The following is a 23,302-nucleotide window of genomic DNA, read 5'->3' on the forward strand; positions in this document are numbered from 1 at the left end:
TTATTGTCACACTTTAATTGACTGGCGTTCTCGGCTGTTCGCTCAGTGTACATTCGTTTCCTCCCTTGCTGCTTCGTGTCCACCGGCCCCCTCGAGACGCACGTGTCGCGCATTCTTCCTTCAGGACCATAGCAAAAAGCATAGGCTGCGATCGGCGATCCTCTCGGTCTCGCCTTATCGGCCGGTCCAAAGTATTCCAGTGAATCCTTGATCGGGCGGCTCCTCAGGGCCCTTTTCATACCTCCTCATCCACGCCCGTCATGGCCATCTCTGCGCGATACACCAGGTACCTGGTGTTGGCCGTTGTGGTAAGCTGCACCAGCAAACCAACTGAAGCGTCGACCGAGATCGCATCACACCCCCTCCATGAGTCGCCGCCATACTGACAGTCAATTGGTGTAGGGTTTGACCTTTTTCTACTTTGTCACTCGATCATCCTTCCAGCTACCGAGCGCTGCTTCTCTCCCCAAGCCCAAACCCACCTACGAGGACTTCAAATCACAGAAACCACACAACACGGGGATCAACAGCACCGAGCGGGTCAACGCAACCTTTGTGACCCTCGCTCGCAACCCCGACATTTGGGAGATTGCCAAGTCGATTCGAACGGTGGAAGATCGGTTCAATCGCAACTTCAACTATGACTGGGTCTTCCTGAATGACCAAGATTTCGACGAAGACTTCAAGAAGCTGACGACGTCTCTGGCATCCGGCACGACTCACTACGGCCGCATTCCCAAGGAGCACTGGTCCTACCCGGAATGGATTGACCAAAATAAGGCCCGCGAAGTGCGGGAGGATATGGGTCGTCGAAAGATCATCTACGGCGACTCGGAGAGCTACCGTCACATGTGCCGCTATGAGTCAGGCTTCTTCTTCCGTCACCCGCTCATGATGAACTACGAGTACTACTGGCGCGTGGAGCCCAGCGTGGAGCTCTTTTGCGATGTTCCTCGAGACCCTTTCTTGTTCATGAAGCAGAATAACAAGAAATACAGCTTTGTGATCAGCTTGCTCGAATATATCGACACTATTCCGACCCTGTGGGACAGCGCGAAGAAGTTCCTGAAGGAACACCCCGAACACATTGCCGACAACAATGCGATGGACTTTGTCAGTGAGGATGGCGGTGAGACGTACAACAAATGCCACTTCGTATGAGCTCCCTCAAGTTTCTATGTACATGGCTAGTGAGAAATGTGGCTAACGAGAAACTTGGACACAGTGGTCGAATTTTGAGATCGGCAGCCTCGAGTGGTTGCGATCCCAGGCATACATCGACTACTTCACTTCCCTGGACCATGATGGTGGTTTCTTCTACGAGCGATGGGGTGATGCGCCCGTGCACTCCATCGCCGCGGCGACCATGCTCAAGAGAGATGAGATCCACTTCTTCGACGAGATTGCGTACTATCACAATCCCTTCACCCACTGCCCCAGTTCTGAGCAGACGCGGCTGGATCTGCGCTGCCACTGCAAGCCCCACGACAACTTTGACTGGAAGGACTATTCTTGTAAGTTTCTCGACCATTCCAACTGTGTGTGTGTGTGTGTGTGTGTGTGTATGTGTGTAGGGACGATTAGTATCTACGTCGGCGGCTAATGTGGTACCAGGCACTAATCGCTGGTTCTCGGTAAACAATCTTCAAAAACCCGATGGCTGGGATAAGAAGGATTGACTTCGAGCACTCGGTCACTACTCTGTGGCTCTGACCCTCATAGGTATGATGGTCGTGCTCGGCAGTGAAAGGATACGTAGCCGGGCCATCGAGGGGCTGCGAACGGTGATCGAGTTGGTTCCGAGTGTTGTGAAGTTGTGCCGCCGCACGTTACGACGAGAAGCCGCGATTGAAAAGAAACGAGAGTATTAAAGAAAGTATAAAATATGTTTTTTTACTTCCTCTCCTTTGCGAGGCACCGCTCTTCCTGGTCACTGTGCTCATACGGCGCTTCGATCGAAGGGGAGAAAAATGAAAAGTCTCGTTGGAATGCCATTCGTCCTCAACTCAATTGGGCCGGCGTTGGACGGTCCTTGATGCTCAATGATTCTCTCGTCTCGAAATTTCTGTTGCCTTTCCTGATTTCATCACCACTATTCTCACTGGTTATCGGATCCTGCGAGTAACGCAAGGCATCTGTTCCACCTTCCCCTTCCTCCCTTGGACTGGATTCACCGAGCTGCTCGCACTGCTGGCTGAAGAACGAAAATCTCACTGGACGAGCAATTAGCTATCTCATTGTTTCTTACGTCTTTTCATCCTTGTCATCTACAAATTGAACGACTCGGGCTTGACCCCATACATTCGTCTAGCCTCGTAAATATTGAGGGACAATAAATATTGTCTTGCGGACATAGAAACAGTTGATCGGAAAAGAAAAATTTGAATAATTGCTCCTTAATTGTACATGCAAAGAAAACAAAGCGATGATGAACCTCGCGCATAAGTACAGTACAGTGCAGTGCTGGATACGCCTTGTCCGTGATTTGAAGTTTCGTGTCAGCTACTCCATGTCAAACCGAGGGTAGAGATCAAGCTCCACAGGGTATGGAGGCTATGAGCAGTATCGTACACAATTCCCTCTTTCAGAAATTTTAGCTGCTCTTAGGCTTCTTCGTACCATACTTGGAACGACTGGTCACACGGCTTCCAACACCACCCTATCATCATCAATTAGCGTCCTGTTACAACACGTACGATTCCTGCTTTGGGCGCAGCCCGCCGAAAAAAAAGGACCTCCCCCCTCTACTTCGGAGAGCAATCGCGATATAACAACTTACCAAATCCATAGCACCTCGAACCAGAGTGTATTTCACACCAGGACAATCCTGGGCTCTGCCACCACGCACCTGCACAACACTGTGCTGCTGGATATTGTGACCCTCGCCCGGAATATAGGCGGTGACCACCTTGCCCGTACTCAGTCGGACTCTTGCCACTTTCCGTTCACCCGAGTTGGGCTTCTTGGGCTTCGTGATACCCGTCTTGACGCACACGCCCTTGAGCGCGGGATGGTTCTTCAAGGCGGGCGAGCGACCACGGCGTGCGCGTTGGCCGGTACGGCACCCACGCCGAACTTGATTGTAGGTGGCACGGACGATGGGAGAGCTGGAGAACTGGCGGGCAGAGAGTGTCGTGAGGGCTGTCTGGGTGCGGAAGACGGGCGCAAATATGAATCGGTTCGCGATTGAGGGTGCGGATGTGGATGTGGTGGTTGCCCGGCGAGTGAAGGCGTTGACAGAGGAGGTTGTGAGGGAACGGATGGAGGCTGATTTTGATGATGGGCCTTGAACAAGAGTCCGCAGGGCCCGAAGGGCCAGTTGTGAGGCTAATTGAGGCATTTGGTGTGTATGGATATGGGGATCTTCAATGGCAGGTGTCGCTCGCATTCGGAAGCACCATGCTGAACTTCTCCGGGAAATTGAGGTTCACGTGACTTGGGAGATTGAACGGCGCAGTGGGTGTCTGTGGGTGGCCGGAGAAGCTGGACGCGCTGCTGCTCTCTGCCTGACGCCGTCAGTCCTCCGCAATTCAGTCCACTGCCTTTAAGCATCTTCCGTGCCAACCGTTACCCTTCCTCTACTTCAATTTCATCTTGGTCTTCCAGTCCATCGATCTCTTCGATTCCGGAATTGATATAGCCAGTGGAGGCACCGGAAGTAGTTCACACATCCATCATAATGGTACGTTATCATGCTCCAGTCCTGAACGTCACTCCCCGGTTCAATGAGTATCGGACCATGATCCTGGTTCAAGGACACCAAGACCATGGTGGACAGAGCCGCTGTTCATCATGTACTACACCTCAACGGTGGCATTTTCGCATTCTTCTCATTACAACCATGAATCTCTTCCATCCACTCTGGCTATCGTCTCGAGTCTGGCCTTAGATGAACTTCATTGACGTCTCTCTGCCCTTCCAGTCTCTCCGCATTGCACCTCCAAGCGGTAACCGCACCTCCACAACCAACACCACCACCCGCCAGCAGACCTCACAAGTTGCCCACCTGTCCAAGGGGGCTCCCTCTGCCCCCGGTCTGCCCGATACTCTCCGCAACAAGCTCACTCTCCCCGCCACGGCAACCGCCTCGTCCACCAACCACCCATCTTTATCAGAGATCCCTGCCTCCACACACCCCCTGGAAGCTCGCCTGCTCGCCTGGCGTGCCACCCAGGACTCGATGAAGATGGAATCTCTGCGTCGCGCCTACGGTATCGCCGAGCCGGTGCGTCGTGGAATGGAGCTCAAGATCGTCCGGGATGGCACGTTCCGGCCCGCCGTGTTGGGTGGAATGAGGGGTGGTAATGTGCACGAAGACATCCTTGCGCTTGGCGGAAGAGATACGGAGATTGGCTGGGAGGATGTGTTCCAGGGTATGTTCTGCCTCTTTTCTGCTGACCCTGCTCGCTTCGTCGTTGAAGTGCTGGTTGCGAAATTTCGACCGTGATGTGGGAAGATGAAGAAGAGTGGACTTGGGCTAACAAGACTCTCTTACCGTATCTAGGCGACGAGCTTCGGGAACCACCCTCGTTCCACGACGAGATGGAGAAGAGACTGAAGATGGACTTTTAAGTGTACGGCTATTGGATAGAGCAATATGTCTCCTTTTTTGAAACGACTTGATACTCCACCATTGATCGTTTCTCTTCTTGTTCTTCCCGATCTGATGATCCCGTCAGATCATCCGTATAGAGTTCTCAATTCAAAGAGCCCTCGCCTGCTGGGTGGAGATATACGTTTCATGCTCAATGTCGCAGATCCGTCATCCCAAAGCAATCCAGTTCTGCGCACTCATGTGACTTGCGTCGAGCTTGAAAATGACAAACGCCAGGGTGGCCATGCTCTCCAAGAATGGCCTTAGAAACCATGTTCGTATGAAATTGAGTTATGTACTGATCAGAGGAGGGGGGGGGGGGGGGGAGCAAGGGGAAATGTACACAATGGCAAAGAAACTCCGACCAAGACCTGCAGACAAAGTCACGACTAGGATGCGTTACGCAAAATAGTCGGGGGAGACACATCCGCAAATGCGGGAAATCCCAACTCGGGAACCAAAAAAAAAGCAATGCCTTTCAAAAGACGAAACAGAACGGGAACAGACGATAGATCCAGGAGACAAGCAAATAAGCCGAATGAGATAAATCGAGCGCGTGGGAAGAGAGTCAGAGATTCGGGAACAGGTCGGGTGGTGGGGGTATATAGGCGAGGAGTCGTAGGAGGCGCGAGGCAGGATGAAAAAGAGAGGTGGAAGGACAGCCCCATAGGCGAGATAGAGAGCCGCCAAAAGGGGATAGATTCCAATCGATAGAGGCAGTTCCAGCCGCCGGGCAATAAAAAAAAAGGGCAAGCCAAGCGGGTATATAGATTTGGGGGCGAGATGTGCAGCGGCCGAGGACGTTCATGCACGTCTTTTCCCCTCCCTGCAGCCAGGCGGGAGGGGAAGCGGGTTGCGCGGTAGCCTGGTAGGATGTATTCCAAAGGATGGGAGAGAATCAAGAATGCAATAATCTGCTTCCTGCCAGACAGACATGACTCGAGTCCCGAGGACACTCTGGACACGTATTCATTGAATAATGCAGCGGCACCCAGGACTACGTTCGCTGGCTTCGCGCTCCCGGCCAAGCTGCGACTTTGCGCCCTTGGCGTCTTCCTCGTCTATAATCTCCTGCGGTTTAACCGTCATGTGGACCACATTGGGGTGGTCTGCGCTGAACCTCGAATCTGTTGGCGGCGAAAGATGTGTCAGTATTCCGCATTCTCCGCTTTCGCTGTACCCTCAGTGAAGGAGAACAATTCAAGAGAGACTGACCAGACAAAGGCGACTTGTCGTCCAACAATTTGCCAAAAGAGATCAAACGGATGGCACTCGGCGATGAAGGACGAGTTTCCCAGTCTGGCAAAAAAAGCAAAAGGATTAGTATGGAGAAACAGGGGATGACGGTCTCGTTTGCACCACGAAACTCACCTGATCGCCATTCCCGCCAAATCAACTCCTTGAGCGTGTACACGCTCATGGTAAAAGGATCGCCATTCTCCACGTTGACCGATTGCTTTCGTAGGTACTTCGCATCGATCGTGAATGGGTGTCGTGATCCGGTGGTCAACAACAGAGTGATCACCAGAGCTGGGCCTGCTTGCTCCACTTCTTTCCCCCCCAGCTCCTCTGACTGGTCTGAGGGTTCAGCCGCAGCCTTGGGCTCGTGAGTTTCCATTGATGGCGACTCCGCAGATGGAGACGGCGCAATCGGGCTTGTGGCGGTGGTGTCGGCTGGAATCGCGGTGGCCGACTGATTAAGAGCCACGGGCTGGGCGGCGCCTGTTGTCGTGGTGTTGGTGGTAGTGGTCATGGGGGCAACGGGTTCGCCACCGGTTGCGGGGTGCTGGGGCGCAGTAGCGGCATTCTCCTCGGATAGAGGTTGGTGAAGGACCGCTGGCGAGGTGGGTGAGGGCGCCTTTGCGACCGTGTCAGATTTGGCGAGGGAAGCAGTGGAATCTGTGGTGTCGATCTCAGGATGAGTGCTCTGCTGCGGAGTCGTCGTGGTCGGCCCCGACTCGAGAGGATGGCTGGAGTCGGGCACCCCAGACTCCGGATGATCGGTGGAGGACATGATTGCGACGGCCCCAATGAGATGATGCAATGAGCTTGCAATGAGCTTTTCCCCCAGAGGGAAGAAGAAGATCAAAGATTTGGCGTGGATGGACAATCACCAGAAACACCCAGGTTCACGCAAGAATTGAACAGTCAGGACTCAGGAGGAAGGCAGCGCAGCTAGAGGAGCAAGAAGAGGAGAAGATGTGGTCGGACGGTCGATCGGTCCAGACGTGAGGAGTCGACCCCTAAGCGGGAGGCGCTGGGACAATTTCTTGGTCACTAGCGAAACCTCGCCCTCGTTCGATCGGGGATAGTCTTTTTTGAGTTCAGGGATCTGGCTAGTGTCGATGCAACGCCTTGGAGACTTGTATTTTGGTGAACTGGACACAGCAATGAATTTTAAATCAAAGGATTGCTTTCAAAAAAGATGATCCTGGACCAGACACAAGATCAAGGACCAAGAACGAAGAAACGGTCGCAATCTCCCGAGCAGCCTGGAAGTGTTGGGTTGGACAGGAGACCGGCCCCATTGGATTCAGGAGGGCAACCCGTCCGTAATCGGCAGACAACGCACGCGGCTCACTCAAAAACGGGCATGGAACCCGTGCAGATGGAATTGGGGCGGTTTGGGATATTTCTGTTCAGGATCAACCAAGGGCATGTTCTGTTAATGACTGGAGATTGCGTTCATCATCTCCTCCTTGGCGATGCCCGGCAGGAGAGGCCAGCCACTGACTGTCGATCTTGGCGCGGGTACCTAAAATCAATACAGAGGCAATCTCCCCGTCCAGAGTCTCGTCGATCCCGATGCAGCATCGGTCATTCTCATAAAGACACTCCACGGCGCCAGCACGAGAGATCAGCGAGGGAGACAAAATGAAGGTTCTGCCAGGCTGCAGGAGGGAAGCGCTGGGCTCCGTATCTCAATCAGCTGTTCCAACAGGGCTTCATGTGGTGGTGGTACTGGGGGGCAACTACATCATCGAAAGGGAAGAACCATACTCAGGGACCTAGGGCCTACTGAAGTGGTAGTGAGAATATAAAAGGGCATGCCGGGTATCTTTCATACTAGAGTCTTATCTATCTCGTACGAGGTGATGGGCCCGTGGATTATCGTGTATTCTTCCCCTCCCCCCCCCCCCCCCCTGTCCCCTCGAGGTTCATCTTGAGATCTCTTGCCGAGTCCGTTTCGTGTAAATGACCCCGAGGAGGGAAAAAGGCCGGGTTGAACATGACTGAGGAGAATTGAGGAAATGCAAGGAGAAAATTTCTGTCGACCAAGTGAGGCGTCGTCAAATCCAAGCAAGTGTTCGGGGGCAAAGGGACAGATGGTCGGAGCGGTTACACCCAGCCTGCGTATTGATCAATCACCTCGTTTTTCACACCCTCCGACCCATGCCGCACACCCAGCAGGCGGACCTTGCCAATTTTGCCGCCAAAGTCATCTTCAACGGCACTTTGGTAATTCTCAAAGCGCTCATTTAATCGCATAATGACTAAGGGGTCGTCACGGATCAGCAGCACGATGGCATCGTAGCCTCCCGCACCAGGAACGACCCCTCCGACAACGCCATCGATCTCAGTCAAGCTGTCCAGCAGCTCGGTCTGCACGCGAGGCTCCACGGGAACACCAGTCTGGTGAGTCATGGCGCGGATGAGATGGCGAGTACGCTGGATCAGGGCTGCGATCTCGGTGAACTCGCTGTCCGCGTTGGCATCGGGATGTTGGGCCAGACGCTTCAGTTCTTGTCGGAGCCGCTCATTGTTATTCTGGAGCGCGCCCCAGAGGGTGTCGGCCTCTTGCCGGTTGTTTTTCCGCCACTCGAGCACTTTCTTGACCATCGAGGGCGTCTGTGAGCCACACTCCACATCGCACAGGACCATCTGCATTCCGCGGGGGAGCTGCATGCCAAAGTCAACGCACTCGGTATCCCAGGGGTGCTGGGGGTCCACGTCCTCCACAATCGCGAACAATCGCTCATCAAAGCCACTGGTGCCCACATCACCAATGGCCTCCAGGATCGCGGGCGAAAACCGCTTGTAGAGGCAGGAACCATAAACTGCAGCCGCTACATCAAATCCTGACCCGACCTTACCCTGAGCCGCGCAGTGGGCCGCCTGAGCCAGGTTGTGCAGCTTGTCTCGGCCAGCAGCAAGGTCATCCGCCTGCATGGTGCGGTGGATCACCAAAGCCGAGACAAGCGCGGTGACGAGGGCGGCCGAGGAGCCCAGACCCGTCTTGTGAGCCTCCGACAAAGGGACGCCAAAGTTGACAAAGCGTCCAGACGGCTCCCGTGCAGAGTGCGCCTTCGAGGTAGCCGTCTCCGAGTAATAGTCGTTGTCCGCGAGAATGGTGACTGACAAGGATCCAAAATCCTTGGAATCAGCGACGTAGCTGATATACGTGAGGGCGTAGCTGAGAGAGGTCTCCACAAACGGATTGCGTGGCCTGCGAATGCGATGCGCAAGTTAGTCGACAGACCTCAGAAAGAGCGCCATCGTCACATGAAATCATCGAGGCAAAGCGAGATGTCCTACCCATTGCTCTTCTGGATTGCTTTGACGCCCCCACCGTTCTCGCATCGCTGCACGCCATATTCCCAGACTGCATCCACAAATTGTGGTGATCGCACCACAACAGTATCTTGAAACTCTAGCCCCTCATCGTCAGGTTTGTCGTCGTGGGCACCGCCGCTGGGTGCTGCTGATCGAACATCTGCGCTCGCGGTGGATGGGCCGCGGCGGTGGCCCCTCCTCTGCTGCTGCTGAACAACCACGTGGATGCGCGCATCGAGCGCGAAAACAGTGCCGGTGTATGCGCGGTCCAAGACAAGGTATCCGCCGGTCAAGAGGACCTTGCCTGGCGCGGACAAGGCCGTGATGGAAGAGGGTTGGGGGGACATGGATTTCGACCAAAGATTTGTGGAGGGAAAGGCGGGGTGGAGAGTTAGTAGTGTAGGCAATTATAGAACGCCCCGCAAAAAGGTGATGTTCTTATGTCGAGAGTGAGACTTGACCGCTCCGCGCCGATTACAGAATTATGATTAGGAGAAAGACGCTTTTCAATTTCCTTGTCGGTCTCCAAGAGCGTGGCTTATTGTGGAGGGTTTTTGTGGGCAGCAACGTAATGATTTGTGTGTAGAAAGTCGCCCCCTGATCCGGTGAGGGCTGATTGTATTTGAATCTCCTAAAAGGGACTAGTGACATGGACTCACCAAGCAATGCTCTGTTCGCGGTCGTATTCCAGGAGCAAAAAAAAAAAAAAAAATGCAACGCGCTCAACTAAGACTTCTAGACTGACTCATCCTTGGGTCACTAAGAATGGACTACATATAAATTGATCTTGTGCTGCATGCTTGCAAGGTCGAGTTCCCCATGACCCTTCATTGAGGGCCCAAGAATTCACCCCGGCGTTTCTTCAAACCACTGTCCAACTGTCCAGATCTAAAGATGTCCGATTTGATCTTCGAGCCACGACTGAAGATTTATTCTGCTAGGATCGACAGAAATACCTACAGTATAGTGGCCGAAGTTGAAACTGAAGCATTTGTGACTTTTTTGGCCTGTCTTGACAGCCGAGGCCCAAAATTCACTGTTGGAATGGCTCAACCAAATCCTGCGAGGGATGGGACCAAGTTCCGCTATCCACATATGTCTTGGCTGGACACTGACGTGCAGCACGGACTTTTGAAAATGGATCGTGGATGGGAGGCATTGACTGCTGCAGGAAATATGGCGAAACGTGCGAAAGTAAGTATTCGACAGGCTGTACTATGAACCAGCGGATATGATTCTAGCCTACCAGCCAGCGCACCACGGATGGCTATGACCTGCACCCGAAACCTGCTCCGGGGAAGGTTTGACGGTTGTGATATGGAAACAAGTTGTGACCAACCCCCGAGGTTGTGCTCCGCTTGTTCAATCGTGGTACTAACGCACGCTTGTGCGGAGACCTGACGCAAATAGCTGAGGCTCAAGTAGGGAGACCCCAATTCAGTTGAGTCGGAGCTCTACACGTTTTGAGTCATTACATGTACGTATTTCCCAGCTCCGCGAATCTGTAAGAGTGGGGCGGGGACACAAGCAATCTTGATGGCAAACCAGGACCTTGGCAGTACCTAATATATCGTCGACGCAACAGTAACCAAGCTGGAGTGAGATCTTGATAGGCCCCTCCCCGCCACTGTGACTCGTAAGGTCGCCAACGTGTTCTCCTTCCTAGGAAATGGCCCCGTCTGGAAGAGCTGTGATGTCTCAGGGTCAACTGCGGCGAATGATAATATAAGTGAGAATGTGACCTCTTTGAGATCAGTCCTGCGTCGGTCCACTCGAGATTACAATCTCTGCATGACCAGGGGCGGGTTTGAGATCTAGATTCAGATCTGAATCCAGATCCTACTTGGCTCGGGGGGAGCCAATGACAAAACGGAAACTCTATAGCAGGACAATCAGATCGGTGATCCGGTTTCCACCTCAACGTGGACAAACGTGTAGTCATCGGCCGATGGGCCTTGGCAACGTCATGCCGTGTCTGTGGATAGGATTTTGTCAAAGCTTCCTTTTTGGTGTAGATCAACGATCAGACCGTAGTTAGCTGCATTATCATCTGGCCCCGTTGGCCGGAGATTTGAGATAAAGTATGCAAGATCGATCGAGTGTGGGCCTAGAGGTGACGCTTCCATAACTATTCATGTTTGATCCACCCCACGTCATTGGGGGAGGCAAAGCCGCACTAAATCGAATGCGAAAAACATCAAGTGTTGCACTCGTCCGAGAAGTGTGTCCGTCCTCCGGTAGCCCGACTGTACGTGATAGACCCATGTCCGACAGTAACCATCAATGCCCGTCTCATGTGGTAGTTAATGGTCAAACAGCGTCTTTGGACAAAGCCAAGCACGAGCTGTGGCCTACGATTTGCGGGTATGTTCAATGGTTCAGGTAAAGACCGTTAACGCCGTCGGACAATTCGGTACGCCGCGCCGACGGGGAACGAGAACGACGACTCCGACCGAAAAGCGGACAAGAAAAAGAACCGGAAGTGGGTGACTCATCCCGCCCTGCGTCTTGCCCCTTTGGGATTCCTTTGCACTGTTTGAGACACATCCTTCCTCGATCGTTCAAGCCGTTCCACCCTGTCATTGGCTGGTTGTATACTTGCATCCGTTTGTTGTCGGACTTTTCACTGTTCTCCGTCCATGGAGCCACCTGACCTGACCTGGTCGCTGGAGACTCGGGAACCGATGGGAAAGTATATCGACATTCTTCGAATCATTTGATAGGATTTGACATGGGATCTCTGGTCCTAACCTGAAATTCACAATATCAAAAAGTTCGAATGAAGGAAAATCATTTAATTCTTTTTGCCACAGGACGATCTGGATGCTTCAAGGGGGTCGATGAGTTTCGCTAGCCATGTACCCCAGACACACTTGGGCAGTAGGGACTCTAGGGAGGACTGGCGTACCGATTGGTCACAGGTCACGGTGAACCCTTCATTGACTATACATCAGTTTGCAACTCTTGAAATCGGATAAATCTACTGTTGATTAAATGGACATTGTATTTGATGTCGAGGAAATGGGAAGTGTTTTGAGAGAGCAATGACATTATGGCATCGTCAAATGCAGGTAACCATGTTTTGTACCACGCCGGAGTGCAGGTCACAGCCCACAGACTCCACACGCGACAGCTCCAAAGTACCAAGTACATCCGACACCAGATTTGCCCGGAGAGGATCGGCCTGTCGAGGTGTCAGGGCCAAGGGGACCCATCATCAGCACAATCAGCCAGGCCCACTGCGCTGCGACTCCTTCACCTTCCAGAATCTCCTGCATTCCTTATTTGTGAGGCGTTGCGCCTCTGCCTGTACAAATTTTTTTCCTTTCTTCTATTCCACACATACACGTCCTTCTATCCATCCCCCTTCTCCTACGGGTTATTCCATAATACTTCCTCCCTCGACAATCAAATCTGAAGAGGAGTTCCACATTAGCGGTGTCTATCCGTGTCACACCTAATACCATTCCATCACCTATTCTCTCTCACACCCTTGAAAATCAGCGCGTTCATTGGCGACCAGAGTCGTTCAATGAACCTGCACTGTCCTGTTAATTTTGAGAGCAAGGTAAGCAAGCCAAGTTTTTGCGCTGGCGCTAAACGATGCCTGTTGATGTCCCTGTGCACAGCAACTAACGTGCACATAATACCTCCAGTTTTGCCTCTTCACTGTGAAGAGGACTCCCGCTAGATAAATGGTCTTTAAGCCGTTCACCCATCTCGCGCGCCAGAGTTTCACCAAAGCCTTCACCCATGGCTATGCTCAGTCGGTAGTCGCGGCGTCGCAGTCATACGCATCGCAGTCGACCCTCAACCAGCTTGCCCTTCAGCCAGCTGCAAAATTCTCCCGAACAACCCAATTACAGAATGCTTTCTCCACAGCTTCAAGTTCATCGGGTGCAGGTGCTAAGGCAGGCCAGGCTGCGGGTGGCAACGGTGATTTTGGCCTTGCCGCTTATTATGCGGCATGGCAGCACGCTCAACTGACCGGTGATGACACCGATTGGCGCCAGTTCCAGTTCACGCGCCGTATCGGTTGGAATCCCGCAGACGGAGTCGAGGAGCCCACGGAGGAGGGTATCCCTGCTCCCGAAACCCCTCATCTGTCTAAAGCAGCGGCCAACGAGAATGTGAGCGCGCAAGTGGAAGAGGCTGTCGCACGAGAGATCCAGATTCAGGAGGAGCAGGCACAGGCCGAGGAAGCTTCGGTTGCATCCGAAGTGGCCGTTACTGAGTCCAACGTGGATGACATTGTTCTGTCGGATGCGATCTCCCAGGAGAGCAAAATTGCCTCGGACCGCGTTGTGCAGCTGGTTACCGATGAGAGTTTTGCGGAGATTCCAGCAGCGTTCGAGTCTATACTCCGTGAAGGATTGACTCCCACTGTGGCTGCGTACAATGCTCTCTTGGTTGCCGCGATCCGTCTTCACCCGGAGGCTGCTGATGCCATTCACAAGGCTCTCGATGTGTATTCTGATATGCTCCGTCGCAGGGTAATTCCCGACGAAGACACCTATCAGACCCTCGTCCAGCTGCTGATTACCCGGGCTCACCACACCATCAAGGCCAAGGGGGTTCTTGAGCAGGAGCGAGTTCGGTATGGCGGTATGGAAGAGCCGGGCAAGTTCATGTTGCAATCCAGTGAACTAGAGCGCGACTTGCTCGCCGAGGATCATTCCTTAGCCATTGCGGTGAAGCTATTTGATACAGCCACGACCCGTCATCCTGGTCTGGTCTTCCCCATTAACTTGTACCGGCAGCTGATTACAGCCTGTGCCCGGGAGAGCAGGGTTGAAGACATGATCCGCGTATACTCTCACATGGAGTCTCACAAAGCCACTCCCCACGCATCCATCTTCCCCGTGATGATTGACGCCTTTGCCCGGTCTGGTGACCTGTCCAGTGCAGTCGAGTGTTATAATGAATACCGAAACATGGCCGTGTCCGATGACAATGGCATTTTCAGCATCATTGATCGCATGGACGGTGAGGTTTACGCAGCTGTCATCCGGGCATACTTGTCATGCGACAAGGAAGCAGGTGCAATGCACTTCCTTGACCGGATTCAGTCATCGTTTGACGGAGTCACTGAAAATCGTGAAGCTCGCTGGGCGGCCATTGAGTCGGTGATTGTCAAGGACGCCCTTGTCCAGCACTATTTGAATACCGCAGACTACGGCAAGGCCCTGACGCATGCCAAGGAGCGATTGCATGATGTGGCCCGCGATCAGGCCATCTCCCGGATCTGCATTGCTGCTGCCGATGCTGGCGATCTCACCACCGCTTCGGAGGCATACGATCGCCTATCCACCGCACCTGACGTTCGCCAACCCCCTGCGATTTCCCTTTTGGCCCTCCATGTGCGCCAAGGAAATGTATCCGCGGCTCGGTCCATGTGGATTATGCTGAATACTGTCGGTCAGGCAATTCCGGAAATGGTCCAACCGACAACGATGTATGCCCTCGCCCTTTTGAAGAGTGGTCAAGTCGAGGATGGACTCCACGAGGCGCGCAACATGTTTGCCCGCATCCGCAAGGCGTCTGCCAATCAAACGACTGTTGCCGACACCGTCCGTGAGCAAATTGTCGAGTCTTTGCATTTGTTCGGTCGCACCCTCACCGAGGCAGCTACCGTTCTTTCGCCTCAGGCTTCCATGACGCTATTGTGGGCCATGATTGAAAACGGTGGTCTTGTCTCCCCTCTTGCGGAGCACGCCGTCGCCAATCTTGGTCCAATGGGTATCTCACAGCTCAATCCCACGGATCTTACCCTAGCCATCCAAGTGCAGGCCCGCATGTTGACCGGCAACAGCGCGTTGCTCTTCGACGTGGCTCACCCGGCCCGCTTTGCGCACATGCTCGACGTGGTCCTGGCCGCCAGTCTTCCTCTTGATGCCTACACCGTCCGTCTCGTCGATCGAGCTGTTGCCGAGGTGTTTGTTAGCCGTCCTGACATTGTTCTCAGATGGCGGGACCACGTTCAATCTCTGAGCCAGGCACCTCTCGTCGTAGATCGCCACAGCCCTGTTTCGATGGCCGACTCTCATATGACAAGCGCCTCGGTCAGTCCGGACTCTTTTGACCCTTATGCCCAAGGAACCGACTTCCGAGGCTCAGCAATCATTGCTGAGGAGCTCGAGAAAGGTTCCGGCCGTGCAGACACTCATTTGAACGACGCACTCTCTCGCTTGAAGACTATGCGTCGTGCCGGACGTCACCCTCGGTACATTACTTACGCCAAACTCATCACCGCAGCTGCCAAGGTCGGCCGTATGGAATTGGTGCACGATATCCACGCGATGGCTCGCGCGGATGTCCCGCTGAATCCAGTGCACAACGCCGTCAAGTACGGCTGGGTCTCTATCCTGGATGCCATGGTTGCGGCCTGCCTCACCCTTGGTGATCGGCATTTGGCTGCACAATATCACCAGGAACTCTTGAGCCTTGGGTCTGCACCCTCTGCGAACACTTTCGGTCTCTACATCACCACGTTGAAGGAGTCGACCAAGACCTTTGACGAGGCGACCGAGGCTCTCAAGATTTTCCACCGCGCTGTTGCCGAGGGCGTTGAGCCGACCTCATTCCTCTACAATGCTTTGATTGGCAAACTCGGCAAAGCTCGTCGCATTGACGACTGTCTCGCGTATTTCGCTGAGATGCGGGCCAACAATGTGCGTCCCACCAGTGTCACCTACGGCACCATTGTGAACGCCCTTTGCCGCGTGAGCGACGAGCGATTTGCGGAAGAGATGTTTGAGGAGATGGAGTCCATGCCCAACTACAAGCCCCGTCCTGCGCCCTACAATTCCATGATCCAGTATTTCCTGAACACCAAGCGAGATCGATCCAAGGTCCTCGCCTACTACGAGCGTATGCAGACTCGAAAGATTCAGCCCACGACGCACACCTACAAGCTGCTCATTGATGCTTACGCTTCGCTTGAGCCTGTCGACATGCCGGCTGCGGAGCGTGTTCTGCATGACATGCAAACCGCGGGTGTGCAACCGGATGCCGTGCATTACGCTTCCCTGGTCCACGCCAAGGGTTGTGTGCAGCATGACCTTCCGGCCGCTCGCAAGGTGTTTGATTCTGTGCTCGCCGACTCTCGTGTGCGTCTCCAGCCTTGCCTCTACCAAGCTCTTTTCGAGGGCATGGTGGCCAATGATCAGGTGGCAGACACCGAGGGCGTTGTTGCGGGCATGAAGCAGCGTAACGTTGAAATGACGGCGTACATTGCCAACACTTTGATTCACGGCTGGTCATCTGCCGGCCATGTTGCCAAGGCGAGGGCTATCTACGACGGCATCGGCCTTGAGAAGCGCGAGCCCAGTACCTACGAGGCCATGACACGTGCTTACATTGCCGCGGACGACCGGGCAGCCGCCTCCGGTATCGTTCACGAGATGGTTTCCCGCGGCTATCCGTCCGCAGTGGCAAGCAAGATCATTGACTTGGTTGGTGCTGCTCCTTCCGCCTAAGTCATATCCGAATCGCATCGACTTTGATACCCTCTTTCTTCTTTTCTTCTCTGTCGAATGGATTCCCGCTGCCAATAGATTTGAACTGCCCGGCATTCGGCCAGGGCTGGATCCCGGCTTGGGGTCCCACGACTTTGGATTTTGCCTTCACCGGTGCTTTTCGTCTTGGTGAGGTATTTGATCTTGACCCTGTTTGGTCTGGGACCAGCAACGGTCTCTAATATGATCTCTGCCTCTCAGACCCATTCCGCTTTGTACTCTGTGACGTGTTCTGTTTCTCATGTTTTATACCGCTTTTGGCATCCAGCGAGGGTTTGGCGTTGAGCGGGCGATTAAAAGGGGGGATTGATTTTTGTTCATACCCAGGTTTGGGATCGCGATACATGTCACATTCCATGCTGGGACATTGTTCTGGGCTGGATTTCTTACTTTTCTGGTTTTCTGTGAGACGCGATTATGTTGGCTGTATACCATTTGGCTTTGAGCATGACGATAGAAACCTCTCAACTCCCACGTCCCAAGGCGCTCAATAAATACAAAAAGTTTCACGATTTCTTCCATCTCTCTCACTTTTGGCTGTCTCAGAAAAGACGCCTGCCTTTATCCTGGCCGTAGGTGCTCTGTGGAGGGCTTTATCCAAGAATCTATCCACGACGCCGCCGAGACGAGCGACACCAGCAGAACTGCCGAAACGACCACCAAGGCCATACTGATGATCCTGACGTCTGGTAGTTCAAAAATGACGTCCAGATGCGATGATGACTGTCTACTTTCACATACACCCTCTAGTCCCCCGGCGGTGTACCCGCGAAGGACGACTGGTTGCTTACTAGCGCAATTCAGATTCTCCTTGAATGCACTACTTGCGGGGTACGTCATTACGATGTCAACAAGATCCTCTTCCTGGCTTCATGGATGGATGTCCATGCCGGAGAAACTAGCATTGCACATTTTGATTCGAAAAGCCGGGCAGACATCCTCTGTCATTTGATTTAAAACTGTCACCAGGGTTCCTCTTTTTGCTCACTAGTTTAGGTAGCTGACGCAATTTCAATTCTTGTCTCGGTATCTACATACACCTACATCCATCAAACCACCCTAAACATTCTGGGAACCATCATCACTCGGAATAAACACCCCTGACCACTTCCTACACTTCTACGAAGACTTTCATCTATTTTTTTTTTTTATTTTCTACAAGATGCCCTCCAAAAAGGTCCTCATCATCCTCAGCGATGCCGACTCCTTCCCCATGAAAAAGACCAGCGGCGCCCACCAGGGCGAAACCGTCGACCAGCCCTCCGGCTTCTTCCTCCAAGAACTTGCCAAACCCTTACAGAAGCTCCTCGACGCCGGCCACGAAGTCACCTTTGCTTCCCCCAAGGGCCACGAGCCCACGCCCGACCCCAACAGCGAGACCCTCCTCGCCTACGCAGGCAACTTTTACGAACGCCGTCGCGAGCAGGATCTCATCGAGCGCATGAAGAAAGAGAACGGCTTCACTCGGCCCCGGACGTTCCAGTCCCTCGGTGACGACGAGCTGGCCACGTTTGCAGGCGTGTTTATCCCCGGCGGACACGCGCCTCTGAAGGATCTGGGGGACGATCCGGAGTTGGGACGGATCCTGCGATACTTTAACAAGGAGAACAAGCCGACGGCGGTGATCTGTCACGGGCCGTATGCGCTGTTGAGTACCCAGTATGCGGGCGATGGGTCATTTGTGTACAAGGGGTATCAGATTACGTCGTGGAGTGATGCGGAAGAGAAGATGATGGAGACCTTGATGGGTGGGGAGATTGAAAAGGTCGAGTCGGCGTTGCGGGCGGCGGGAGCGGAGATGGTGGAGGGACTGGCGGAGAAGGTGGGCTCGACGACGCTGCATCGTGAACTGGTCAGTGCGGCCAACCCGATGGCGGCGAATGAATTGGGGGATCGGTTCTTGCGCATGATTAGTGTCTAAAGGGGGTGAGGTTTGGGAAGGAGGGTTTTGGGAGTCAAGAGTCATCTTGAGAGGTGCTGTGTGAAGCATTTCATGAAATACTATCGGGTTTAATGACGGGAACGCAATATTGTATGAACTATGTTGTTACCTTTTTAGAATACACATGCTTTCAGCTCTCGAGTGGAGAGCTGGGCGTTGTCTTGAGAGCAGTGAAATATACAGTAGCTGGCTACTCACGGTGACTCGACTACGTCGGGTATTCCCACAGGAATCAGCTACCGGTATCGCAGATGAATTTTATAATCTTACACATTGGACAGAAAACACTCGTCTTGGGAGTGCAGGTGGGAGTATAGCCAGAATGCCAAATCACATCATCCCGTCCGACTGCCCAATTTGAATCTCTCAACACCTCCGACACTCCATACATCATACACAACAGACCAATTCATCCATCATTGTCCCCGGCCTCGCGCCAGTTCATTCTCCAAGCCTTGCTTGTTGGACGGAGACGACGACGTACCCGAAGCCTCACTGCCGTCTCGCCGATCACTGTGATTCTCAATCTGTTTCGAGGAGGAAGAAGAAGGCTTCTTCACATGCTGTTCAGGACCGGGGTGTTCCAACTCCCGACTGCGAGAGCTCACGCCTTGCTCGGTTGGGTTCTCAGCGGCCGGATCGCCTTTTCCATCACCGTAGCCCTGGCTGGAGTAGAGAGCGCGGCCCAGATCTCGATTCAGAACCGGAGCTCGGGGTGTTCTTGTTGCAAGAGAGCCTGTGCGAGTTCCTACGGTTCTCTGGAGACGAGGCGTGAAGAAGGAGGACATCTTGCGAAGCGACCTGGATTGGGGAGGAGCCCTAGCTACGGCGGTTGGAGATCCAAGATAGATAGGTTGTTCTTCTGTTTCGGTTGGTATGATCAACCTGGTCGCTGGAGGAGACTTGGAGATCAATTGGAAGGAAGGAGACGTATGACTGGACTTGAAAAGATTTGATCAATTCACGTGTGGTAGTAGAGATAGCGGTGACTGTGTGGTATATATGATGACTGATAATAATATCTACAATATCGGCCACGCAGAGAGCTTATGGAAGCGTACTCATTGACATGGACGTCATCCTGAAAGAGCCGACTGAAACTGGGAATCCAGTCGACCAGCCGAGAAACCGTAGTTCGAAGAAGGGGGGGGCAAATACCTCGCGGGATGTCTGGCGCGACGAGCGCGGGTGCAACCCACGTTATGATGACTTCACTACTGGACCCGGCAGGTTAAGTCGAATCGGACGCTTGAAATGTCGATCCGACCCTGGCGGTGGTTCAACCAAATTCTTTAACTTCGAGTGAACATGATCCTAGAAACCTCGCAGAACGAGATACGGAGGTGGGAATTTCCACGAGGGGGATCTGTCTATTAAATGGAGGGGGAGAGACCAGGTCTGGCTACTGGAGTGCAATGGTGTAGTATCGTGTCCAGCTGGTAGAATAACAATCTAATAATATTACCACTTCTCGCTCCAGTGAATGGAATGAGATGAAGCATTGGTCCTATTCAAAGCCTCTCATCAAAGCCAGGCCCCAGCCTTGACTTTGGATACGAACGGCTTGATTCGCACACAGGGACTGACTCGAATCTTCCAAAAAGAATCAGAGAGGGTGATGCTTGCTACAAAATAGATGTGAATGAGATTGGGCGCGAGACCAACTCGTGTCTTGCAGTAGAGCTCATTGCAGGCCCTTGCAGAAGCAGACGGAGCGGTCTTGCCGATGTGGTATGGAAGTTCTGTTCCATTGCCCGTCATCTCGATCTAGAGGAGATGACAAGGCCTCAGCGATCCGATCGAGAGATCGATAGATCAACAGATCGCATTCGACGGCCAGTCTCAAGCTGTTATAGCTCGGGTGGATCGTGAACTCGACCGTGAATTGGCTACTGCTGTCATTGTGTACTCTTTGTCCACATACTCTCGTAGTCATCCTCATGCTGCAGGCTCACAGTCGTACGATACGGGTGTGCATCAGCTGAACTGGATTGCGCCCTTGTTGGATTTCCCCCACCTTCTTCATATCGACTACCTCTTTCCCCCCCCCCCCCCCTTCTGTTCTCCGCTACATCCCATAATCTCACTGTTGGGCGCTCATTCCACATCAACCTCATTCATGTTCATGCGCATATCTCCATCCGCCGCCTCCGTCATTCGCGACTCAGTATTCCTCCGCATCGGCCGCCGAGTCTCATCCCATCCACCCCACTTCCGCTTCGCAAAGTCCACCACAGCTGTCGACACGAGACGCTTCAGAACAATGTCATCTCACGGGAACAGCTCGGATGTCTCGTCGCATCGGCCAAAGAAATTGATCTGTAAGTCAGCACTGCGCTTCCAGATCCGCCTCGAGATCGGCCATGCGTCACCACAGTTTGCTCCGCGGGGAAGGCTCTCTCCCGCTGAGTTGCAGCGATCAAACGCGGTGGAAAAGGACCGAATTGAGTACGATCCACTGACTCGAATGATTTCTTTCTTCCAAGTTGCTCCCGGCGACATTGAGGCCGACAATGAGCAAATCGGCACAACGGCGCAAGGTGAAGACTCAACGTCCACGTCTCACGGTCCATCGCAGACCCTCCCCACCGAGGCCGTCGCGCCCACGGCAGCATCCGATAGCCAAATGGTGTCCAAGGCAGCGCGAGCTCACCAATTTGTGACCAATCCCCCTCTCACCGTGTCGCAGCTCCACATGACGGATCCCCTTCAGCAATTCCATACATGGTTCCGTGACCCACGGTTGCCGGCGAGCTCGGCGCCCGAGACCTGCACCCTCGCCACAGCAGAGCTGCCTTCAGGGCGAGTTAGCGCACGATCGGTCTATTTGAAGGAGCTAGATGAGCGCGGATGGGTTGTCTACAGCAATTGGGGGAGTCGGGAGGGCAAGGGTGCCCATATCTTTGGACGACAAGGAGCAGGAACATCAGCAGCGGACAGCGACATGCCCCAAGCGATTCCCGAGCCGGGTCAAGAGGCCGCTGACGGACACGAGGCGGGTAATAAATGGGCTGCCTTGACCTTCACTTGGTCGATCACGGAACGCTCGGTGCGGATCGAAGGCATGTTGGAGCCACTCCGTCGAGAGGAGAGCGAATTATACTGGCGCACTCGCGAGCGTGGAAGTCAGATCGGTGGTTGGGCTAGTTGGCAGAGCCAGGTATTGTGGTCTGCCGAGCCCGACCAGCTGGCTGAACGCCAACGCCAGGCGGGCGTGACGGAGCTGCAAGGCTCAGCCGGATCAGCTCCCGGTGCGAATGTCCCGGCCGACATCGACGTGACGGATATCGATGACGGGCGAGCATTGCTCGAGCAGCGCGTCAAGGAAGTCGAGGCACGATTCGCAAATGTCAAGGAGATTCCTCTCCCTCCCTTCTGGGGCGGCATGCGTCTGGTTCCCGAGTCCATTGAGTTCTGGCAGGGCCGTCGAAGCCGACTGCATGATCGTTTCCGCTATGTCCGCGTGGCCGGGGAGGGAGAGAACGCGAAATGGCGGCTGCAGAGACTCTCTCCTTAGGATGTGCAATATCGCATTTTCCGTAAATTCATATCAGCTCCAGCAACATTAGCGACCTACTCAATTGAATTAGCCCCACTCTCCGTACATTCAGAGCACTTCGACGGAATCTCCAGATGTATGTGATTGTCGATCACGCCCTATCTTATCAGTCTTGGCGCATCTCCGCGGGGATTGGAGTGGGAGGAGTGGACGACCGACGATCCTCCATCCTCGAAGATTCGACAATTGCGCATTGTTGTACAGTGGTGGGAGATATTCACTGGGAGAACAATATTACTTATTCCTTTTCCTTTTATTTCCAATTCGACCATGAGTACACCAATCTCAACCACACCTTCGACTCGATCGTCGTGGATCGTGATCGCGCTAGCCAGCGGCGCATTCGCCGCCCTGAATGGACTCTTTGCAAAGCTGTAAGCTCCCTCATCCAGCCACTGTAGCCAGCTAGCTCTGGAGCACCGACGGGGGAGACAGAGACGACGTCCAGGGGTACAGCTCCCCGTCGTACCTGCATCCAGACCCTCCCCGCTTGCAGTGTGTGCTCTTGCCCGTCTCGACTTCAAAAGTCACACAAGGTGCTAACGATCCCTCCCCTCCTCTCACTTTCAGAACGACCGACACTCACACCACTGCCTTCGCTCAATCCATTGCCCACCTCTTTGGGCTCGAGTCCTCAAGCTTCCTAGAGCTCCTGGTCCGTGGCGTACGTTTCCCTTTTTACTTCCCCCCCCCCCTTGGCTCTCGCCTCTTCCATTGCCTTCCCCTTTTTTTTTTGAAACTTCTTGAGACACACAAAACAACCTAAGCATTAACACTACCCTTTCTTATACACCATCTCCAGCTCTGTCTCGGTCTCAATGTCCTCTGTAACATCATCATGTGGGCACTATTCACCCGCGCTCTGACGGCCGGACCGTCCACCACCAAAGTCTCGATCACAAACACCTCGGCCAACTTTTTGATGACGGCCTTATTGGGGATGGTCATCTTTCGGGAATCGGTCGGGGGGCTGTGGTGGCTTGGGGCGGCAATGATGGGTGCTGGTTGTATATTGGTTGGGATGCGTGAAGGAGCTTGAGCTTGAGACTGGACGGGTGCTCTGTGGATTTCCGTCGGTGTCGATTTTTGTCCCGGTTCCTGATGACTCGGGACCTTGCTGGATCTTGGGAATGAGG

General features: G+C 53.6%; 11 protein-coding genes across 11 annotated transcripts; 7 read left to right on the forward strand and 4 right to left on the reverse strand.

The window, feature by feature from the left end:
• Positions 1-260: 260 nt before the first annotated feature.
• On the forward strand, positions 261-1,871 carry POX_d05498 (Glycolipid 2-alpha-mannosyltransferase 2; the record flags this gene model as incomplete). Its single annotated transcript, XM_050114343.1, has 4 exons — positions 261-308; positions 403-1,155; positions 1,226-1,514; positions 1,723-1,871. 4 exons carry the CDS (start codon positions 261-263, stop codon positions 1,869-1,871), a joined length of 1,239 nt encoding a protein of 412 aa, XP_049969294.1.
• A 722-nt stretch (positions 1,872-2,593) lies between these two features.
• POX_d05499 (putative 37S ribosomal protein S12) lies at positions 2,594-3,340 on the reverse strand (the record flags this gene model as incomplete). The annotated part of the gene is made up of 2 exons (XM_050114344.1): positions 2,594-2,659; positions 2,780-3,340. The coding sequence occupies 2 exons, from the start codon at positions 3,338-3,340 to the stop codon at positions 2,594-2,596; spliced, it is 627 nt and encodes a 208-aa protein (XP_049969295.1).
• Positions 3,341-3,889: 549 nt separating this feature from the next.
• Positions 3,890-4,572, forward strand: POX_d05500 (uncharacterized protein; the record flags this gene model as incomplete). The annotated part of the gene is made up of 2 exons (XM_050114345.1): positions 3,890-4,373; positions 4,505-4,572. 2 exons carry the CDS (start codon positions 3,890-3,892, stop codon positions 4,570-4,572), a joined length of 552 nt encoding a protein of 183 aa, XP_049969296.1.
• A 991-nt stretch (positions 4,573-5,563) lies between these two features.
• POX_d05501 (uncharacterized protein) lies at positions 5,564-6,608 on the reverse strand (the record flags this gene model as incomplete). The annotated part of the gene is made up of 3 exons (XM_050114346.1): positions 5,564-5,721; positions 5,810-5,893; positions 5,966-6,608. 3 exons carry the CDS (start codon positions 6,606-6,608, stop codon positions 5,564-5,566), a joined length of 885 nt encoding a protein of 294 aa, XP_049969297.1.
• A 1,325-nt stretch (positions 6,609-7,933) lies between these two features.
• On the reverse strand, positions 7,934-9,495 carry POX_d05502 (uncharacterized protein; the record flags this gene model as incomplete). The annotated part of the gene is made up of 2 exons (XM_050114347.1): positions 7,934-9,041; positions 9,131-9,495. 2 exons carry the CDS (start codon positions 9,493-9,495, stop codon positions 7,934-7,936), a joined length of 1,473 nt encoding a protein of 490 aa, XP_049969298.1.
• A 547-nt stretch (positions 9,496-10,042) lies between these two features.
• Positions 10,043-10,685, forward strand: POX_d05503 (uncharacterized protein; the record flags this gene model as incomplete). The annotated part of the gene is made up of 2 exons (XM_050114348.1): positions 10,043-10,342; positions 10,641-10,685. The coding sequence occupies 2 exons, from the start codon at positions 10,043-10,045 to the stop codon at positions 10,683-10,685; spliced, it is 345 nt and encodes a 114-aa protein (XP_049969299.1).
• A 2,158-nt stretch (positions 10,686-12,843) lies between these two features.
• On the forward strand, positions 12,844-16,626 carry POX_d05504 (uncharacterized protein; the record flags this gene model as incomplete). Its single annotated transcript, XM_050114349.1, has 1 exon — positions 12,844-16,626. The coding sequence occupies one exon, from the start codon at positions 12,844-12,846 to the stop codon at positions 16,624-16,626; it is 3,783 nt and encodes a 1,260-aa protein (XP_049969300.1).
• A 1,201-nt stretch (positions 16,627-17,827) lies between these two features.
• POX_d05505 (uncharacterized protein) lies at positions 17,828-18,586 on the forward strand (the record flags this gene model as incomplete). Its single annotated transcript, XM_050114350.1, has 1 exon — positions 17,828-18,586. The coding sequence occupies one exon, from the start codon at positions 17,828-17,830 to the stop codon at positions 18,584-18,586; it is 759 nt and encodes a 252-aa protein (XP_049969301.1).
• A 437-nt stretch (positions 18,587-19,023) lies between these two features.
• Positions 19,024-19,395, reverse strand: POX_d05506 (uncharacterized protein; the record flags this gene model as incomplete). The annotated part of the gene is made up of 1 exon (XM_050114351.1): positions 19,024-19,395. The coding sequence occupies one exon, from the start codon at positions 19,393-19,395 to the stop codon at positions 19,024-19,026; it is 372 nt and encodes a 123-aa protein (XP_049969302.1).
• A 1,331-nt stretch (positions 19,396-20,726) lies between these two features.
• Positions 20,727-22,124, forward strand: POX_d05507 (uncharacterized protein; the record flags this gene model as incomplete). Its single annotated transcript, XM_050114352.1, has 1 exon — positions 20,727-22,124. The coding sequence occupies one exon, from the start codon at positions 20,727-20,729 to the stop codon at positions 22,122-22,124; it is 1,398 nt and encodes a 465-aa protein (XP_049969303.1).
• Positions 22,125-22,436: 312 nt separating this feature from the next.
• Positions 22,437-23,205, forward strand: POX_d05508 (uncharacterized protein; the record flags this gene model as incomplete). The annotated part of the gene is made up of 3 exons (XM_050114353.1): positions 22,437-22,540; positions 22,602-22,830; positions 22,969-23,205. 3 exons carry the CDS (start codon positions 22,437-22,439, stop codon positions 23,203-23,205), a joined length of 570 nt encoding a protein of 189 aa, XP_049969304.1.
• Positions 23,206-23,302: the final 97 nt, after the last annotated feature.

This window comes from Penicillium oxalicum, chromosome IV (genome assembly GCF_001723175.1).
Source record: "Penicillium oxalicum strain HP7-1 chromosome IV, whole genome shotgun sequence".
Taxonomy (NCBI): domain Eukaryota; kingdom Fungi; phylum Ascomycota; class Eurotiomycetes; order Eurotiales; family Aspergillaceae; genus Penicillium; species Penicillium oxalicum.